This window comes from Mesoplodon bidens (assembly GCF_964165515.1).
Source record: "Mesoplodon bidens genome assembly, chromosome: 2".
NCBI lineage: Eukaryota > Metazoa > Chordata > Mammalia > Artiodactyla > Ziphiidae > Mesoplodon > Mesoplodon bidens.
Window position 1 is genome coordinate 79,913,299 of NC_138177.1, and position 21,137 is coordinate 79,934,435.

At 36.1% G+C, this 21,137-nt stretch overlaps 1 protein-coding gene across 1 annotated transcript; it reads left to right on the forward strand.

The window, feature by feature from the left end:
• Positions 1-1,760: 1,760 nt before the first annotated feature.
• Positions 1,761-20,898, forward strand: SEC22B (SEC22 homolog B, vesicle trafficking protein). The gene is made up of 5 exons (XM_081257095.1): positions 1,761-2,002; positions 10,628-10,737; positions 13,446-13,606; positions 15,209-15,355; positions 18,949-20,898. Exons 1-5 carry the CDS (start codon positions 1,928-1,930, stop codon positions 19,101-19,103), a joined length of 648 nt encoding a protein of 215 aa, XP_081113221.1. The 5' UTR covers positions 1,761-1,927; the 3' UTR covers positions 19,104-20,898.
• The last annotated feature ends 239 nt before the right edge of the window (positions 20,899-21,137 follow it).

Sequence of the window (21,137 nt, forward strand, 5' to 3'; positions counted from 1 at the left end):
TCTGTTTTATCTGCTTAATTTGATTTAGATATATGTGCTTTACTCGGTTTCTTTGATAAGTTGTAAGAATTTGCTGTTAGCTCTGATATTCAAATTTGTTTACCTTTTTTTTCCCCCAGTACACCGTTTACAAGCTCCAAGATTCTTGAATTTGACCCATTTCACCGTGCTGTTGTCAGGTTTCAGGCAAACAATGGGCCTAGGGAAGAGCCTAGATTCAGGAACTGGAAAGAGGCTGGGATTCATGCTCCAAATTTGCTTCTCCGTGCATTCTTCTCTCTCTGCTTCTCTCATCCACATAGCCATACCCTTAGTTAAAATACTTGTATTATTAATTTCTCATTACTGGAATTGTTGCAGCAGAGGCTGAGTGACCATAATTTGAGACAGTGGTAGAAGACATGTCCTTGTTGACTGGTCAGAAGGGAAGTTAGATCAGGTTACATCTGTGAGCTATTCTAAATGTAAGATATGATTTTACCAGCTTAGGCTCCCGTATACACAAGGATTGCTTTCTGTTTCACTTTCTCACTGTCTCTGTTAATAGCACCATCAGGTTTTTTGTCTTGTCTGTATCCCAGTCCTTCATCTTTTGTGTGGAGTCAGTCATTAGGTCTTCCTCCCAAAATCCTCTCCAGAAACAATACTAGTTTTCTCCTAATAGCTGTAGAGTTGTAGAAGAGGTAACAAAAGCATGAGCTCTTTAACCTATGGTTAAATGTTAAGACAGAGTCATATCAGGATTAAAAGCATAGGTTTTGGAGTTCAACCTCAGCTCAAATCCTGTTCCCATTACTACTAGCTGTGTCACCTTAGAAAAATTACTCTCTGAGGCTTTTTCTCCAACTCAAAGTGGGGACCTAATATTAAATAACATTGCTGAGTTGTTTGGTTAAATAACTAGTATCCATAAAGCACTTAGCAGTGTTTCTATTAATGCAAACACCAATTAGTGCTTAATAAGGTGTAGTTATTAGTATAAATAATAAATACAACATTTATATAACTTCTTTTTTAGTTTACAAAATGTGTGCACCTACACTTTCTTGCTAAATAATCACAAATATCCTGAGAGGCAGATAATATTCTCATTTTAGAGATAGGGACACCAAATAAAAAAGAGATAACACTTCCTCAAGTGGAATTGTCTAGAGGTTGCTCTGATAGGGAGTGAATGCAGTTACTGGAAGTTTTGCAAGGCTGTCCTGCTACCTATCACCATAGATCACAGCTTTTGGAAGGGTGACTGAGCTAGGTGATTTCTGAGGTCCTGTAACTTGGTCATTTATTCACACATGCAATTAGTATTTTTTTTACCAGAAAGTGCTCAAGGACCTGGAGATACAGCATAAACAAGCAAAAAACCCCAAGACAACATGCACACTCACACAGACAGACAAAAATCTCTGCCTAGAAATATACAAATACAGAAAATATTTTGTACAGGATATACAATATAAAAAATTAAATATGAAAATATCAGTATATAAGCTTGTCAGTTTTTTCATATACACTTCATCTAAGTACCCATTAACTCCCACCCTCCTTCCCAGCCCTCTCCCCAAGCTTAAAGTATCAGAAACTAGAAAATTCTATTTCAGTTTGTGTGCCATGCCCTCTCACGCGTCAAGGCTTATTCGAAGCTGGAAATCCAGAAAAGTGGATAGGGCCTTGGAAGTTTCTGAAGGTGGAAGGAGAGACGCCGGAACTTGTGTGCGGTAGCTGTGGTTCTCGGTGGGAAGCCAATTCTGAGGACCGGTAGTGGAGAGCTCTGGAGCTTGTTTCCGGCCACCTCAGCGGGAATCGGAGACGCGAGCAGCTGGGTCTTTGGGAACTGAGGTAGAGGTTTAACTGTTGTCGCGGCGGAGCAAGTCAAGACGCACCTACGGCCGTCCGGGCCAGTGTTGAGTTTCGGTAGCCTGTGAAGATGGTGTTGCTCACGATGATCGCCCGAGTGGCGGACGGGCTCCCGTTGGCCGCCTCGATGCAGGAGGACGAACAGGTGAGCTGCTAGATCCCCGGGACCCCAAGTTCCTGTCAGAGCGCTGTGCTCTCAGCACGGGATTCCTCCTTAGGACGCGGGAGACCCTTGTGGCCCAGGCGTTTCTGACCCCTCTGAAGTGCTTTTCCTCTTTTGGCAGTGGAGAAGACTACCTGTTAGAATAAATCTTTCCTGAAGGCGGAGGTAGATTTTTGTGTTACCTGTTTCTTTTTAGAAAAACTCTCTGGAGAAGGGATAGGTTTGGCTGATTGTGATCATCCAGTGTTCTGTAATTCCTTAGGGACTTTGTTAATATTCAAGATTTTTCTTTCTTTCTTTTTTTTTTTTTTTTTGCTGTTAATAAGGCTGACTGACAGGTCCTGGGAAAAATCAGCTCCTAAGTTAAGTCCTCTTTCCGTAGCACCTGATCCTTGACCTAGTTTACTGACATCTAGTGAAAGCAGATGAGGTATTATTGCCACATGTATGCACCTGTTTGAAGTTCAGTACAGTACCTTCTTTCAAAGTTATGCCCAATTCCCACCTCCAATAAGCCTTACTAAATTTCTGTTGTTGGAATTATAACCCTCGTGTTATATTCCTGTGATGCTTTGTACCTTTATTTTACAATTTTGCCTTTGTCTTTCAAAGTTTCCTAGCAGGCAAATGAGAAATCTTAGTCATCTATGTGTTTCCCATAGCTTTTACAATAGCAGCTTGTGCTAGTAGGTGCTCAAAAATGTATTGCGTTGATTAAAAAAACAACACAAAACCTCTAGATAGCTTGAGAGGAAGAGGCTTTGTGCCTCAAAATCACAAGGCAAATTTCTGGTGTGAGACAAGTTCCTGGAGCAAGTTCAGGAAGTTCCTGAAGAAAGGAGGCTGAGAATGAAATTTATATAATTTATTTAAAGTGTTCAACTTTATTTTACTTTCTCATACAACCCAAGTAATGTAATTAAAAAAAAAAAACCTCAAGGCCTAAAAAAAGAATACTTTGCACATTTTTTTGAACCTTTCATTCATATATTCATGAAAAAAAAAACCTCGTTAAACACATCAGATGTGCCAAGCATGGTGTTAATGCAGGGGTTTGGGGAACATAGTCCCTACTTTCATGGAGCTTACAGTTTAGTGGGGAAACCAGATAACTAACAATTATAATGTAGTATAACTGCTATGGAATAGGAAGAAGTTTCTGTGGTTGAACATGGAAAAGGTATCTAAATTGATTTTTGGACCTCAGGAAAGTGTTCCCTGAAGAAATGACATCTAAGCCAACAGTAGTGTCTCATAATTAGGAAAGCTTCTATTTGGTTATATGCCTTTTTAGGTTTGATTTGGAAATATGTTTATGTTCACTTCTAGGAGAGTAATGATACAGATTGTGAAGTTGCTAAGTTGCTTAGCAGGTCATGCTAAGTGAAATGTTTTCTATTTATTCCACAAGACAAAGTCTAAGTTGAGGTAAAATTTGAAAAATATAGTATACCCTGAATTTTCAATTGTGAAATATTTTTCTCTTATCCAATGTTAAACATTTTCCAGGACTGTGCAGAAGCAGTGAAATTGTTAAAATGAATGCAGGAACATGATTTGAAACAAGGGAGATTGTGTGGGGGAAATTTTCCTTGAAGGATATGTAGTTTGATTAAGAAATAGTTTTCCCAAGGGGACAGAAATCTGGTCAGTTTTCCAACTATTGCTTTGAATTCCAATGTGGGCAAAGAATATAAATTGGATTTGGAAGTCCATATATCAGTAGGCTCTAATTCTCTGCCTTCATACTTTATTGAAAAAATTAGTTGACTTATTACTGTGTTTCTTAATTCCAAATTAGGTATCAGTTTACCAAGATGGGTTGCTTTGTTTAATTGACAAGGAAAGATATTTTACACAAAAATATTTTTGTGATTGTAATTCCATAGTGATTTCCTTTAGGAATTTTGACTTTGAATGATAACGTCTTTCCAAAACTTTTAATATCCACAAAAATATGAATCTTTGACTTATTTTTACTGTTATAATAGTATACAGAACATTTAAAGAGTGCCTACTACATACCAACCGTTGTGTTAAGCCTGTTAAATGCATGATTTCATTCAATCTTCATACCAACTATTAGGATAGGTACTATTATTATCCCCATTTATAGATAAGGAATCTCTGAGGCTAAGAGAGCATAGGTCTCTTGCTTAAAGTCGCATAGCTAATAAGTAGCACAACAGAATTTTTCACCAGGGTTCCTCCCTGCCTCCTTTTTTTCCCTTCCTTCCTTCCCTGGTAACTTACAACCATTATGTTAGTTCCAGGTACATAACATAGGGATTTGATTGTTCTGTCATCAGGGTTTTTTATTCGGCACTGTTGACATTTTGGAATGGATAATTCTTTGTTGTGGGAAAACTGTCCTGTGCATTGTAGGATGTCTAGCAGCATCCTTGGCCTCTACACCTTATATGCCAATAGCACTACCACCACCCTCCGTCTAGTTGTGACAACCAAAAATATCTCCTGACATTGCTGCATGTCACCTGCAGGGAGGAGGGGCAAAATCACCCCTGGTTGAGACCACTGTTTTGGTTTTAAAAAAATTTTTTTAATTAAGATACAGTTGATTCACAATATTATATAAGTTTCAGATGTACAACATAGTGATTAACAATTTTTAAAGGTTATACTCCTTTATAGTTATACACATTTATAATTACTATAAAATATTGGCTATATTCCCTGTGCTGTACAATATATCCTTGTAGCTTATTTATTTTATACATAGTAGTTTGTACCTCTTAATCCCCTACCCCTATCATGCCCCTCTTCCCTTCCCTCTCCCCACTGGTAACCACTAGTTTGTTCTTTTTAATCAATATCTGTTTGATTCTACACTACAGGCTTAGTACCTAACTGCTTCACTTGTTCTAAGACATTTTAATAATGTATTTACTTCTTAGGAGTCTGGAAATAACTTTTTAAGAAATGGATATCTTGATCAAATAGTTTTATAGTTAAGTACCCTAATTGTCCGGGCCAAATAATTCAGTGTATTCTTTCAATTATTTACATTGATAACAGATACCATATCTTAGGTGGTTACTAGATGCTAGTCCTTGTACAAACTGTCTTCTTACTGGAGATGAACAGTTATTCAAATAATACAATAGAGCATTACAAAAAAGATACAGAGTATCTTATGCACTGTTTCCTCTGTGCTATAACTAGAAATGTAGGCCTAAGACAGGTAGACAGATGAACTTTTCTTTTCCAACCTAGACTCCCTGATATTCTATCTATTTCTTCCTTTCTGATATATTTCTCCTTTTTAGATGTTTGCAATTTCTTTATCTACCTTTCTGTTCTACCTCAAAATGAACCATGTTCTCTTAAGGTGTTAGATATAACTGAGTACAGGGCAGGGAACTCCCAAGAAGCAGATAGTCTTTTGCACAGTTAAACTGGCGCACTCACCCAATCATTGAGAGTTGATTAATCACCTTACTGTTATTGCTGTTAGAAGAAAATGGTTGGTTCTTGGTGCCCCTGGCCTTTGATCAATAGAGTTCAACAGGAATTTACAAATGATAAGAGCTTAGCTAAACATTCTTATAAAGGCAAAAGATGGCATTTGATACAACTACTTGTTCAGCAGTCATAGGTGACAGCAATAAAAAGGATTGTGGTGTGTGGCAATTTACTAGCCTGTACCTCCTGCACTTTGTATACAGAACCACATCCTAAATATACTGATGATCTCAAATTAGTTTCAGAATTTGTGTAGACATTCACATCTACTTCATTATTGGATTGCTAACAGCTGTCTTCCATTATACTGTGTGTAAGTTTCATCAGGTCTGTTCTAGATGAAGTAGAAAACAGAATTAGGACATCTAATCTAACTATTTTTAGATAGACTGGCTGACTGTGAGCCCTTTGTGACTGTAATCTTAAAAGTGAACCTAGGGGGCCTCCCTGGTGGCGCAGTGGTTGAGAGTCCGCCTGCCGATGCAGGGGATACGGGTTCGTGCCCCGGTCTGGGAGGATCCCATATGCCGCGGAGCGGCTGGGCCCGTGAGCCATGGCCGCTGAGCCTGCGCATCCGGAGCCTGTGCTCCGCAACGGGAGAGGCCACAACAGTGAGAGGCCCGCATACCACAAAAAGAAAAAAAAAAAAAAAGTGAACCTAGGGTTTATCTGTAAAGCCATGATTATGTTGTTATGTGAGATCTAGATCAGAGCTGCCATGTGGTTTCTTGAGCATTTCTTACGTATTAGATTTAATATTAAATAGTAAGATATCACCTAGAAGGTGGATCTACCATTACTGAAGCAATTTTAACTATACAGGTGATATAGCATGCTTAGGAGCAGGGGCTTCAAAGCTAGAATGCCTGGGTTCAAATCCTAGCCCCTCCTCTTATTGGCCCCAAGTCCTAATATTGTTCAAATCCTAGCCCTTCCCCTTATTGGCCCCAAGTCCTAATATTGTGGGTGCAAATACGCAGTAAATAGGAATGGATGAATGAATAATTTTCCCATTATAAAATTAATTTCTGATTATTGTAGAAAATTCAGTAAATATATACAAACAAAAGGACCAAAAAGTTAATGGTGATTTTTTTTTTTTTACCATTAAAAGTAGTGGTAAAATTAAGTAATCCCTACTTAAATTATATCCACTTGATGTCTAACCTTAATCTTGGTGTGTGTGTTTAAAATCAAATAATGGGTAATACTGTAATACTGTTCACCTAATTTTTTTCACTTAGTGTATAATGAATATCTTCTCATATCATTAAATATTACACAGCATCATTTTAATGGCTCTGTAGTATTCCATTATATAAATATATACCATATGTTATTCTTTTAACATCTTTATTGGAGTATAATTGCTTTACAGTGTTGTGTTAGAAGGTGTGGAATTGTTGGATAAAACATTATGCAAAGTTTTTAAATTTCTAATACATATTGTCAAAATAACTACCAGAAAGATTGTGCCAGCATCTTGTTCCCAGGAATGGTAATGCCAACTGAACCAGCACTGTAAAATGTTGGTTGGTGTGCTGTAATTCCTATGTAGATATGTCCCCAGTGTTATACATTGGCAGTCACTGCTTTGTTCATTGTAAATTCCTGAAATTGTAGCATGCTTTTGGCCATAGTTTCTTGTAGTTCGTACAGTTGTTAGTCTCTTTCTCTCAGATTGCAGTAATATTTACAGTGCCTCCTATAAAGTCAAAGGATTTGTGCTAATCTTCATTTCACTGACAGTTTTTTGCCGTTTTTTTAAATTGAAGTGTAGTTGGTTTACTATATTAGTTTCACACTTAGAATATAGTGATTCAATATTTTTATAGATTATACACTATTTTAAAGTTGTTATAAAATATTGGCTGTATTCCCTGTGCCGCACAATATATCCATGTAGCTTTTTTATCTTATACATAGTAGTTTGTACCTCTTAATCCCCCCTACTGCTGTCTTGCCCCTCTTCCCTCCCCTCTCTGTACTGGTAGCCACTAGTTTGTTCTCTATATCTGCGAGTCTGTTTCAGATTTGTTATATTCATTCATTTGTTTTATTTTTTAGATTCCACCTATAAGTGATAACATACAGTATTTGTCTTTCTCTGACTTATTTCACTAAGCATAATACCCTCTAGGTTCATCCATGTTGTTGCAAATGGTAGAATTTCATTCTTTTTATTTGCCATGTATTTATTTAACTAGTTCCTTTAAGGTGCTTACCTGCCTTTAGCTGTCAAAAAACTTAATTAACATTTATGGTTGTGATTATTTTATGAACACCTCTGAGACACTGATTTAATTGATTTGGGGGTGGAGATTGGGCAGGAGTAGTTTTTTTAAGATTTCTAGGTGATTCTAGTGTGAAGCCAAGGTTGAAAATCATTGGTCTATGTTGGTATTATTTCTTGGCACTTTAGTAGCATCTCCAGCTTTGTTTGCATCCCTTTAATCTACTGTTGTGGGGTCAGATATCTTTGGAATGCCACATAACAACATTGGTGAAGCCAACAGATTGGCAAGTACCACTCAAATTTAGGAACATAGGATATTGTGCACTAGTTCAAAGCATGTGATGGTGGTATTCACTCTCCCCAACTGGCTGGCCAGTCATGAGAAAAACAATATATAGATTAGTGATACTGTTTAATATGATAATGTTAATATACATTATAATGTTAATTGTTACAAAGTATTGTTAATATATAACAATATACATATACATGTTAATGTAGGAGTATTTCTCAAGTGAACAGCCTTATAACAAATCGTTGCCATAAAAACAGTGTTAAACTACAAATCGATACTTCTAGTGGTCTCTGCCTAACTCCCCTGGTTCACCTCATGCTTATTTACTTCCTTATTTATATTGAAATTTCCAATTTCCCATTTATTTTTTTTATTTTATCTTATTTTGAGTTATAATTGACATATAACGTTATATTAGTTTCAGATATACAACATAATGATTCAATATTTGTAGACACTGTGAAATGATCACCACAATAAGCCTAGTTACCCTCCATCATGAAAAAATAGTTACGAAAATTTTTATTCTTTTTTCTTCTTGTGATGAGGACATTTAAGTTTTACTGTCTTAACAACTTTCAAATAATGCAATACAGTATTATTAACTATAATCACCATGCTGTACATTATATCCTCATGACTTATTTTATAATTGGAAGTTTGTGCTTTTTGATTCCCTTCACCCATTTTGCCCTCTCCCCCACCCACTTCCCCTCTGGCAGTCACCAGTCCATTCTCTATCTATGAGCTTGTTTTTTGAGCAGGAGTCCAGTCTTTTTTAATGGCTGAATAGTATTTCATTGTGTATATATACCACATCTTCTTTATCCATTTGTCTGTTGATGAACACTTAGATTATTTCCATATCTTGGCTATTGTAAATAATGCTGCAGTGAGCATAGGATGCATATATCTTTTTAAATTAGTGTTTCGTTTTCTTCAGATAAATACCTAGAAGTGGAATTGCTGGATCATGTAGTAGTTCTATTTTTAACTTTTTGAGGAACCTCCATACTGTTTTCCATTGTGGCTGCACCCATTTACATTCCCACCAACAGTTGACAAGGGTTCCCTTTTCTCCACATCCTCACCAACACTTGTTATTTCTTGTCTTTTTGATAATAGCCATTCTAACAGGAGTGAGGTGATATCTCATTGTGTTTGGGGGTTTTTTGGGGTTTTTTTTTTTTGCCGTACGTGGGCCTCTCACTGTTGTGGCCTCTCCCGTTGCGGAGCACAGGCTCCGGATGCGCAGGCTCAGTGGCCATGGCTCATGGGCCCAGCTGCTCCGCGGCATGTGGGATCTTCCTGGACCGGGGCACAAACCCGTGTCCCCTGCATCGGCAGGCGGGCTCTCAACCACTGCGCCACCAGGGAAGCCCTCATTGTGGTTTTGATTTGCACTTCCAGTTCACTATTTTAAATATAGCTTAGAATCCTATACTTGTACATTTGTTTATCTGCAAGTTACACAATTTTATCATTGCTTCCTTGACTGATTTTACTCTCAGCTCAGTGGTTCACTATCTGGAATTTTAAGTTTCACTCTGTACTTTCTCATAGTTATACCGTAGGTCCAATCCCTGGGAGAACCCTGTGTAAACACTTTTCTATTTAAACATTTAGTTATTAAACATCTACCAAGGAGAGACAGTGTTATATCTTTCAATTCAAACTAAATAATTCAAAATAAAACAATTCCTTCCCATCACATGGCAAAAGTTATTTGTTTGTTTCCCCCAGTATGTGGATGAATAAATAATGTATATTTGCTTCCCATTCTTCATGCACTTCTTTTCTATTTTGGATCTAGTAGGTTATTGAGGTATGATTTTCTCCTTTTGAAATGACATTGCTGTTTCCCCCAGTAGACTTCTTCCTCTCTTTAAAAAATATTGTAAAATCATTTAGAAATTGTTTAGGAAAATATTGCCTGTAACTCTATCATCCAAATGTTATTATTTTCATTTTTGTATGAACATACCCCTTGCTACCCAGACTTTTGCTATCCAAACTCAGGAACCTAATAGACTTATTTAGTAAAGGATATTTGACTTTCCAATCTTTGTCCTTGCTCTTATTCATTTTTACCTAATTGCAGTTATAGTGTTCATAATAATTTGCAGTCATGGGTGCACACAGTTTTGCTTAAATGCTCAATACTGTAACACTTTATGGAAGATTTTGCTTGATATTTCAGCACAGAAATGAGATGATTCATTCAGTCTGTTGTTCCCAGGACTTTCCCCTGAGTATGGAACATGTTGTACAGTTCTGCGCTAGTAACTGTGCAACTGAAATGGGTTAGGAGGAGGTCACTGACGTAATAGTGGAAAGAACACTGGATTGAAAGAGTGCCTTAAGGAGTACACTTTTGCTTTTTAGCAAATAACTATTGTGACTTTGTTGAAAAACTCGGGATTTGGTCCTCCTTTTTTCTCTAAAATAGGCCACTTTTATTTTGTTAAAATAAATCTTACTAACCTGTAAATGAAGGACCATATTCACATAGTGTCCTCAAAATATGATGCTTCTCACAAATTGGTACTGCTTTTTTGGTGGAAAATTCTTAAATGAAGGTGTCTTCTTTCAGTCTGGCCGGGACCTTCAACAGTACCAGAGTCAGGCTAAGCAACTCTTTCGAAAGTTGAATGAACAGTCCCCTACCAGATGCACCTTGGAAGCTGGTGCCATGACTTTTCAGTGAGTATAGTCCTGATTTCTTTGTGATTATTTAAATATGAAATACAGTAAATACAAGTAACACCTGATAAGAATGGTAACTTTTTTAAAAGTAAAGGTAACTTTAAAAATACAGTCGCTCCATGGAAGCAATTTTCCTGGCTCTAATTCTGCAAAACTGAAATTTTGGTTTCTTTATTCAATTTCCATACAATAATTCAACCTGTTATCCTGTGTCTAGTAAATGCTATACATATCATGCAGTAATAGGTAACTTTTGCTTTGGGAGCTTCTTGGAGCCAGACACATGTAGGTTAGTACCCTTGCTCAAACATTTACTGACAATGTAACCTTGAGCAACTCACATGTACTTCTCTGGGCCTCAGTTTCCTCTATAAAATAGGGAATCATAGTTCTGTGAGGATTATGAGAGAATCCATGTATATCACTTAACATCTTGTCTGGCACATAGAGAATAGTCAATAAGTGTTAGTTATTATTTAGAAAAAAGAAAATTATAAAAGATAATTTAAGGGCATCTAATCAGTGGTTATAGACAATGCATACAGCTGAGAGAGGGATCAAAGCGACTTTATTGGATTTCAAATTATCTACAAATAATTGGTATTAAATGTTTAATACATGTCAAGTTTGAAGGTGATAAAACAGGAAGGATTAAACAAGAAAAGAGAGGGCAAGAAGATCAGGTGAAAATAAAAAAGAATAAGCTAAATAATCCTTACTATGTTAGGAACGCAGATACTAAGATAATATAGACCTGGGAAGAACCTGCTCTGTTTAACTCAAACAAACAAACCCTCTACTCATCAAGAACAAGCAAACAAGTATAAAGAATCAAAACCAAAACAAAACCCGGGCCTATTGGTTAAGAAAGTAGTGAATATTAAGTTTTGTAAGGTATTTCAACATCAAAAAATATTAGAGGCACTTCATTATATAGTATTTTTATCTCTACCATACGTTAGGAACAAAAAAGATGTAGGAAAGATCTCATGGAATTGAAAAGAGATTTTCTTCTGCTTGGTTCTTTATAATCTCATCTCTTCCTTTATTTCCATCCAAGAACTAATTATTAAAGATTTATTCTTTGCCAGACAGTGTATTAAGTCTTGCCTATAATGTTTTAGCTTATCCTCTTATTAGCAGAGAGAGACACATACACAAACAACTATACTGTAATACCTTAGGACAAGAAGTGCTGTAGAGCAGAGAGAAAGAAGCAATAAATTCCCATTTATAGAGAGTAAGTTTCAGGAAAGGGGAAAGAGGGAGGGAGAATAGAGAGAAATTTCACAGAAAAAATTATAGTAGAATTGAGCATAGGAAAATGAACAAGGTTTCTCCAGGTACATAAAAGAATATTATAGTTAGAAGAAAACAATATAAGCAGAAGTCCACGAGCATGTGAAAGAACCTAGCTTATTGGAGAACAACATGTTGTTTGGTGTGTTAGGATATATGGGATATATGATGGAAAGCAGCCTACACTTGTTTTGGAGGGCTCCGAATACTATACCAAGGTGTATGATTTTATTTTATAGGTATTAGGGAACCTCTAGAGTTTTTAAGCAATATCATATTTACTTTTTAGGAATAAAGCTAGTGGTTTAGAAGATGGTCTAGACTGAAGGCAAGGAGACTGGTTAATTTAGGTGCCCAAGCAAGAAATAGGACAGCAGTATTATTGTTATTATTGTTGTTGTTATTATTATTATTTTAAAGGTCATGAGAGATCATATAATATAATAGGCTATAAACTATGCTCTGTGGAGTCATAAGATGCCTTAGGAGCCACATAGAAAGGACAGGGGTGGGGGTATGTGTAATGCTTTGGGCCCTTAAACTCCTACTTAAGCTAAAGAACTTCTGATTTTATTTGCTGTACATATTAGTCTTCTGGATATAATTTTTGCTGAAATAAAGAGTACTATGGCTAAAAAGTTTGAATACCACTGAGTAACCTAACCTCTTTCCAAAACTATCTCAGACATGTAGTCATATAGCCTCTTCCAGACTGCCAGGGAGCTCACTCGCACAAGAGGAGTCAGTTCTGTTATTGAACAATTTGCAGTCAATACAGAGTTCTCCTATCCTGGAAATTCGGGAATATTATTAGTCCTGAGATTATTTTCTGTACCCAGTAAATATTGTGACATTAACTTCCAACTTTTAAGTATCCACAAAAATTTCCAGTTCCACTATTTTTCTTACAGCTGGAAGAAATTTAAATGTGTATATACTTGTTTACCACACATAATCAAAGGGTAGATGGAGTCACAACTCTGAGTTTTCAAGAAGAAGTCTTAGGTATTAAGATATTTTAGTTGAAGAATTATGTAATGAATAAATATGTCTAAATATTCCTTTTGGAATATACTTCTAATAATGGGAAGATGTTTGCTTTCTGATTCCAGTGATTTGTGGTTTGAAATTGACTTTCTGATTTAGTTAGCCTCAAAGGGCTTGGGCTAGAATATTTTCAAAAGTTTGTATAGGGAATTCCCTGGCGGTCCAGTGGCTAAGACTCCACACTTTCACTGCCAAGGGCCCAGGTTCAATCCCTGGATGGGGAACTAAGATCTCACAAGCTGTGTGGCATGACCAAAAGAAAAAAAAAGGTTTGTATGGCACTGAGAGTCTATTTCAGATTGTTGGAGGTATTGTTAATCTACAAACAACTTTTTCTTGCTTTTTTTTTGTCTCTGCAGCTACATTATTGAACAGGGGGTGTGTTATTTGGTTCTGTGCGAAGCTGCCTTCCCTAAAAAGTTGGCTTTTGCCTACCTAGAAGATTTACATTCAGAGTTTGATGAACAGCATGGGAAGAAGGTGCCAACTGTGTCTAGACCCTATTCCTTTATTGAGTTCGGTAAGTTTTTGCGCCTCACCTCTCTATCAAGGGAGTAGTTGATATGAAGAAGCTATTGATATAATTTTGACACTTTTTTTTTTTATGCTTACCTACTGAAGTTTTGGATTTTCCCTGCTAGTCCTAGTCTTTTTTTTTTTCCTTTTGAATGAATGAGGCTTCCTTCTCATAAGTAATTTTCTCTGGTCTTTTGATTTTTTCCTCATAGAACTTGTTGCCCTTTGCTCTTTTTTGTTATTTAGTTTGATTCTTCATTAGGATGAAAAACTGTGTCTAAAGATCTAGATTGACATGTAATAACTGAGTTCTTTTTTCCCCCAACCCAACCTCCTCACCTCCCCCGCCACACACACACTCACATACTCATAGTGAGACTCATTTTATGGAAATCAGAAGGAATGGTGAACGAGATCCTCTAATTTAAGTACTAGAGGATATATTGGTATTGGGGCATAACATTTACTACATGCAGAAGTAGTGAGCATGGGTGTACATATTTGTATAAGAATTATAGAAAGACTCATTACTGTTCAGATCTGGTAAAGTATCTGATGGCAATAGATCAAAGGAAATGGCCTTTAAGTAGAGGAAGTGAGAACAAGTATGATTAGACTACATCACTGACATTTTTAGTTAAAAAAGAAATTGGTTTACTGTCTCTGAATTTCTGAAGTATTTCGAGTTTGCTAGATAAATGGGTCCTCTTGCTTTTTAGAAATAAAGAAATCTAGCAAAGCATTCCAGTGTTTCAAAACTATAAACTCTCCAAGTGCTAATTTTTGTAATGTCTGGTTTTGCAACTTTTATTTTTGTAGACAATAGCAGTTCAGTAAACCCAATAAAAAAATAAGACTGCCATATCAAGGTCACACAGGAAATAGTTGGTATACTCAAATTAGCTTAAAGGATTTATATACAGAGATATGAATGGGTTATAGATGAACTGTAAGGTACAGTAACCTGAGACCAGTAGCATGGTAATTGTTATCATCCCTAAGCCTGAATGGGTAAGAGAAAGCAGTTTCTGGAACTAAGAAGGAGAAAATTTATGGAAAAGGCCCATCTGAGAGGAGCAGTAACTTTTGGTGCAGGTATACTGCCAGCCCAAGATGACTTCTCAGGGAGGAGCTAGGGGAATAAATACTTTGACATCACTATCCACTCCCCTTCTTCCGTACTCTTGGGGCTCCCCCATTGGCTGAACCTAACCGGAACCTAGAGGGCAAGGAACCCATTGATGTAATCCATGCAGGTCAGCTTCCTATAGGCAGAAAGCAGGCCCAGAAGAGTGGAGAGGAGATCTAGAGGCAAATGAAGTGTATCAAGCATGCACATCTTAAGATTTTTTCCAAAAGTTGAAAATAGAATCTTTAATAATCATTCTTTTCATAGTTTTGTGTTATATAGACATTGGCAAAAATGAACGAGCCTGCAGTTTTGTAGTAGTATTTTGGGAAATGCCTGTCCCGTTGATACTCATTCAAGAGCTTGGTTAATCACGAACAGTTGCAGATCCAGGACGAAACTCAGAATTTACTCTTTCCTACTTCTTTGATGGACATGAAAGAAGTTGTTAACAGTCACTTTTCTTCATCATTCTAGATACCTACATTCAGAAAACCAAGAAGCTTTACATTGACAGTCGTGCTCGGAGAAACCTAGGCTCCATCAACACTGAATTGCAAGATGTGCAGAGGATCATGGTGGCCAATATTGAAGAAGTGCTACAACGGGGAGAAGCACTCTCAGGTCTCTAAAAGCAGTATGAGTCTTATGAATAAGTGGCTCTTATTCCATAGGCAAGGATAGCTTATTTGGGAGTACCTTTTATGCTGTCAGATTCTATCTAGTACTGTTAAGAATTCATCTTTCAAAGATGGATTACATTGCAAGCTTCCAATATATATGTTTCTTCCTAGTGTGGTTAGTTTCTATTGAGTTGGAACAATGTAGTCTCATTCCATATCAGAAGTGATTACTGTTTCCAAGATATTTACAAAATTAAATCAATATTTACAGAAACACATAAGTTAAGGGAGATGAAAAGAAGAACGAGAGGAAATTGTCAAAGATTTATTGCAGTAGTTTCCTGAGTAGCCACTTTGGGAGACTTTACTGCTGCCAAATCAAATGTTATAAAATGCTATTTTCATCAAGGCATTCCTCTGCTGAAAAACTTTGAAAACCTGTGACTGCAAGATAAGGTCTAGTCTCATCTCAACTTACTTTTCATTCATTCAGTCATTATTAATTGAGTACTTGTAATGTGCAAGGCACTGTGTTCTCTATAATGGAAGATAAGGAGATTGCAAACGTCTCTCATTCTCCCTAGTTCACAAATATTCTGCCTCAGCCAGGTCAGTGTCCTTATCATTCTGGACCTTCTTTAGGATCTAGATAAGAACTGCCTCTTCAAAGAAGCCTTACCTGATCCTCATATCCCACAATGCATTAATCTCTTTTGTCCTTCAAATTCTTAAAGCACTTACATATGTAATGTTTTTTAGCACATAATGTGTTATGTGTATGTGTGTGTACTAATTTACCTAAAAATATATATGTTTACCTAATGCTTAAATGTTACCTAAGTGTTTAATGTGAGCATATACTTTTTAAAAGTAGTATGTATGTGTTTCATATCTATTTCATATACTTCTTTTATTTCTTTCACAGTAATCATCACAAGTAGTTACCTTAATGTGTATTTTTTGAATTCAGCCTTGTTACATATTCATGAATAATGGGTTTTCCTTTATTATGAATTGCAGATTTTAACCTTTATGTTTGTAGTCAGCAGTTGTCCCAGCATATAGCTTCAAACTCTTTAAACATCAAATTTTGGATGAGTGAGTCTGTGTAAATTTTCATCATTACAGACTCACAGGTTCTACTTGGGATAAAGTAAACCAGCACAGGAATTTTTCTTAAATCCAAAATGTATATACTGGTCAATTTATCAAAAGTGTAACAGATTTTCTTCTAGGGCTCTGCTGATTGCTACAAAGCTGGTATGCTGATTAAAAAAGAAGTACAGTTCTACCCTTAAATAACTTCATGTGATTGGGAAGATAAGAAAGATTGTCACAGAGTAATTTATAGATAGTATAAGGGAACAAACATCAATTGAACACTTACATTGTGCTAGGCAATATGGTAGGGGGACTTTACATATATCTTATTTATTCTTTAGAGTAATCCCATGTGAAGTGGGTGGTATCAAACCAGTTTCACAGATAAAGAAGGAAAGACTCAGAAAAGTAGCTTACTATAAAAGTTACACTGCTAGTACCTGGCAGAATTTGTTGGCTTATGGAGTCCTTGTCCATCTTCAGTGAATGACAGTTTTAAATCATTATATAGAGATCTATAGACAATAAGAGCTATAAAAATGTAGAAGGAAGTAGATTAATGAACAGGAAAGATTTCTTGAGTTTTAATAGATCAGGAAGGAGTGAAGAGTGGTATTTTAAGAGGAAGAAAAAGCATATGCTGAACAGAGCATATATGAAGACAGTGGAAAGATTAGCCCACCTCAAAAAATGTTTTCTTCCTCTTTAAGCTGTATAATAAGAGTCCATCTTTTACGCCTTTTTCTCTTTCTAAGTTTTAAAGTTTTAGAGCTAATCAGCTTTGCATTTATGACCCAAGAATAGTTCCTGTGGGTTCTTTTAGCAAGATCAAATTATGTCCTTTTTACTGCCTAAATATACCTGTTTCTTTTAAGCCATAGGTTTTATTTTTTATTCAAAGGTGTCACCCTATTAGACTGTAAATTCCACAAATATAGGGATCATGTATGTTTTGATCATAATTGTATCCTCTAGCACTTCTCATGGTGCCCATAACATGAATATTTGCTAAATGACTTCTCCAAGCAACAGCTTTGTCTTTATGATACTACGTGTTTCCAAATGTTCCAGTGTAAAGGAATTCTCTTAACTATTAATTATTTCATATGACCTAATATTTATTTCTTTGCCCAGTTATTCTCAGCAGATTTAGGTTCATGTAGCAAATATTTATTTATTGATTTTTCACTGTATTTTTCACTGACTGTATGCCAGATCATGTTCTAGGCACTGGGAATATAGTAATAAACACAGTAGTAGTTAAAAACCTCTGTCCAATGGATTGTACATTCTAGTAGACTGGCTGGAAAGATTCCTTGCAGCATTGTCATGGCTATTTCTCATCCCTTAACTGTTTTTTTACACTAGGTGCTTTTCTTACAGGACAAGTTCTAATTTGGAAATGGCTGGCATGCCTGTGTTATTAAGTAATGCCACATTTCTCAATCAAAACCAGTCTCTATTAAGCAACTCCAAATATTCCAAAAGCATTCTCCAAGGAAGAACAAATAAATTCAGATTGCAATATAGTTTTTAAAAATTTATAAAAAGTAAAAAGTTTTATTAGAATTTATTTATGCCAAACAGAGAGTTTGTTTTTATTATTAAAAATATGCCGTATATTTTAAGCCCAGTCTAGCTTGTGTGTAGCTGACTATTTCTCTAAGTGCTCAGTTAACAATTAAAAGAAGATACTGACATTACAAATGTCCTTATAGGAAAAAAGAAAAATTTTGCCTAAGATTCTAAAAAGCTTAATTTAGTAGATATTGGTGGTTTTCTAGCACCTGTAATTGTATTTTCATTATAATACAGCTTTCCTATATCTGTTAAAATATAATTTCTGATAGCTTTATCTTCATAATAATAGTCTTTACTATGTGGAAAGTCTTAGAAATTTGGTAGCAGTCACCATTGAGATATAGCTTAATACTCAGTGTCTGGTTCTTTGAATTTTCTGGTTACCTGCATCTTTTATCTTACCTGGATTATCATTTGTCAAAATATGAGCGAATATGATTTAGACCATTAAGAGATTATGAAGATAGTTACGGTCAGCTAACATTTGTCAAGTGTTTACTGTATGTAGGCATTGTGCTCACTTTACGGGCATCCTATGATATGTTTATTGTTACTATATAATCCCTATTTTTATAGACAAAAGAAGCTGGGTCTTAGAGAGGCTGAGTTGACCAATACCACATGACTGGTACAGCTGAGATTTGAACCAGGATCTGAGGCCAGAGCCTGCATACAGTCTCAAGAATTTGAACATAAATTGACCTGATAATTTTAAAATGCATTGTAGATTTTACAGTGCTTCAGGATCATGAGTTAATCAGTGTATGCAACCTTACCCTTAAAATAAAAATGATAATTTAAGCTTCATGGTTTGAAATAGTGCCACTGATTTTGGTTATTTTTATGTCTTAATACATTTGATAAAATACTTTAAGGGACTAATTGATGTTATCCTTTTTTCTTTTTTGACAGCATTGGATTCGAAGGCTAACAATTTGTCCAGTCTGTCCAAGAAATACCGCCAGGATGCGAAGTACTTGAACATGCGTTCCACTTACGCCAAACTTGCAGCAGTAGCTGTATTTTTCATCATGTTAATAGTGTATGTGAGATTCTGGTGGCTCTAAAGTAGTGAATCCAGTCACTGGCAAGGGAGAACCTAGAACCCAGCAGGTGTATGTTTTCAGGAAGCTGAGCTCACAGAGATGCGTATTAGAATCCAAGTGGAACTTCTGCCTCTAAAGACCTTGCAAGGAAAGACATGTCCTGAAAATGAAAGATTACGCCTCATTTAATGAAGCTTAGCCCTATGTAGAAAGTATCTTTTGGGGGCAGAGGCTTTCTCTGGGTGCTAAGCCATATATGTTAGGGAACAGTAGATTGTTTTATTTGTTTTTTTCCCTCCCAGTGTTTTACATTTTTAAAACAGCACTGACTGGGCATTCTCATCTCTAATGGAGCCGTCAGTGAGATTTGGCTTAACCAACCTGTGCTAGCAACAGTCTGAAATCCCTTCAGAGAAGGCAGCCCTTTGGAAAGTTTTTGGACTCTGTTTAATCAACATTCCGTTTGTTGGTGACACTTGTGATTTTTCAGGAATCTGAGTTGTTGAAGGCCTTTTAAACAAGACTCCAGTATGTGAAGGTTAATTGCTGTGCTGCAAGAGATCCTGTCTATTGGCCCCTGTAGGAAGTTAACCTTTGTTGTTTTCCATTTATGATGTTTTGCTTATTGCACAATTGCTTTAGGGTTAAATGAATTATATTGATGCCTTGAAATTATAGCACTCCGTGATTAAGAAGCTAAAATGTTTTCTGTCATTTACTCCTTAAAAGACTTAAATGTTTTGTTTGGGACATTCTTAATTTTATTTTTCCGCATCTGGTTTATATTAATCTAAGAGTGAATGTAGCATACTGGTAGCCAGAGGCCCCTGACTTAGTGACAAAGAGAGGCCGGCTCATGACTACAGCTTTGTCCTGCCCCTTTCTCACTTTTTCTCCACTACGATTTTCCCCACTCTTCCTCCTGCCACAATTTGCTAACATTTTTTAAATTCCTCTATGTCCAATAGTTTCATGTCCCTCTCAGGATATCCTCAAATTTCAAAATGGAAAATATTCAGTTGCGTAGTTAATTAAATTGAAATTTTTCAGAGCAACTACTCAAACTACTAAATACATTTATCTGAGAAAATCTGAGAGCACCTTGTATCTGCTTCAGTTATGTAATTCTCTGAGAATGTTCTAGAAATAGGTAACTCATTTACAGTAGCTTCTATTAACAAATAAAAGTACCTATGATTTTTCCCTTTTTTGCTCAGGGATAATGGGGATTTCCTTTTACCTTCTGAGGTAGAATTTTTTAAATGGGGAGAATAGGCCTTTTAAATATTGTCACAAGGGTCTACAATATAACCTATAATTCCTACACATACTGCAAACATTTCTTTAAATTGTACAGGAAAATGAGCCTACTTCTTAAAATCTTTGGAAAGAACTTTAACCAGTAAGCAATTTTATAACTCAGGATCATCAAACCTACTGTTCTGATTCCTGATAGAGAAAAAAAATTATATTTCTTTAAAACAAGGCAAGGAGAAATGCTTATTTTATTCCTGATAATTTACAGAACTAGAATAAAATTTTTTTCTTTCCATTTTGGACCTATGTCTGCCAATTGGAGTTTTGTGCATGAAATAAGAAGTTACTTTTTATAGAGAATAAGTGCTTTGAAGTCCCTGAAAGGCTCATCCTAAGTAATGATATTGGTAATAAAAGCCTTTGAAAGGCTGAAAACCTAAGTAGTGGTACCATAGCATTTGGTACTTCTGTAGGAGTGGAGAGTGGCAGCTCGTTGAGAGTTGCATGCTGCAACCAAGTAGTCAGCAATGAAATAAATACTTCTAGAATGTTCCCTTTAGTGTGAAGTTTTGTTATCTAGTTAATTTACGTGCACATCTTCTATAGATACACTTCTACCTAAACTCAGTGGGTTCATTAAAAAATGAATTGGGGTGGGGGATGATAAACAAAGGGATAAGAAAGTAGTTTAAGATTATGAGGGTAGGAATTGAGAGAACAGGACTGTCACGACATGACTCCTGCTTCTGTTCTTTATTGGAGGAAGTGGGAAGATCTGACTAGATGAAATGAACCAGA

Excerpts from the sequence above, each read along its gene's own strand:
- SEC22B (XM_081257095.1), top strand. The coding sequence starts at position 1,928 with ATGGTGTTGCTCACGATGATCGCCCGAGTGGCGGACGGGCTCCCGTTG. Across the intron at positions 2,003-10,627 it reads CGATGCAGGAGGACGAACAG|TCTGGCCGGGACCTTCAACA; the intron begins GTGAGCTGCTAG and ends GTCTTCTTTCAG. Across the intron at positions 13,607-15,208 it reads CTATTCCTTTATTGAGTTCG|ATACCTACATTCAGAAAACC; the intron begins GTAAGTTTTTGC and ends TCATCATTCTAG.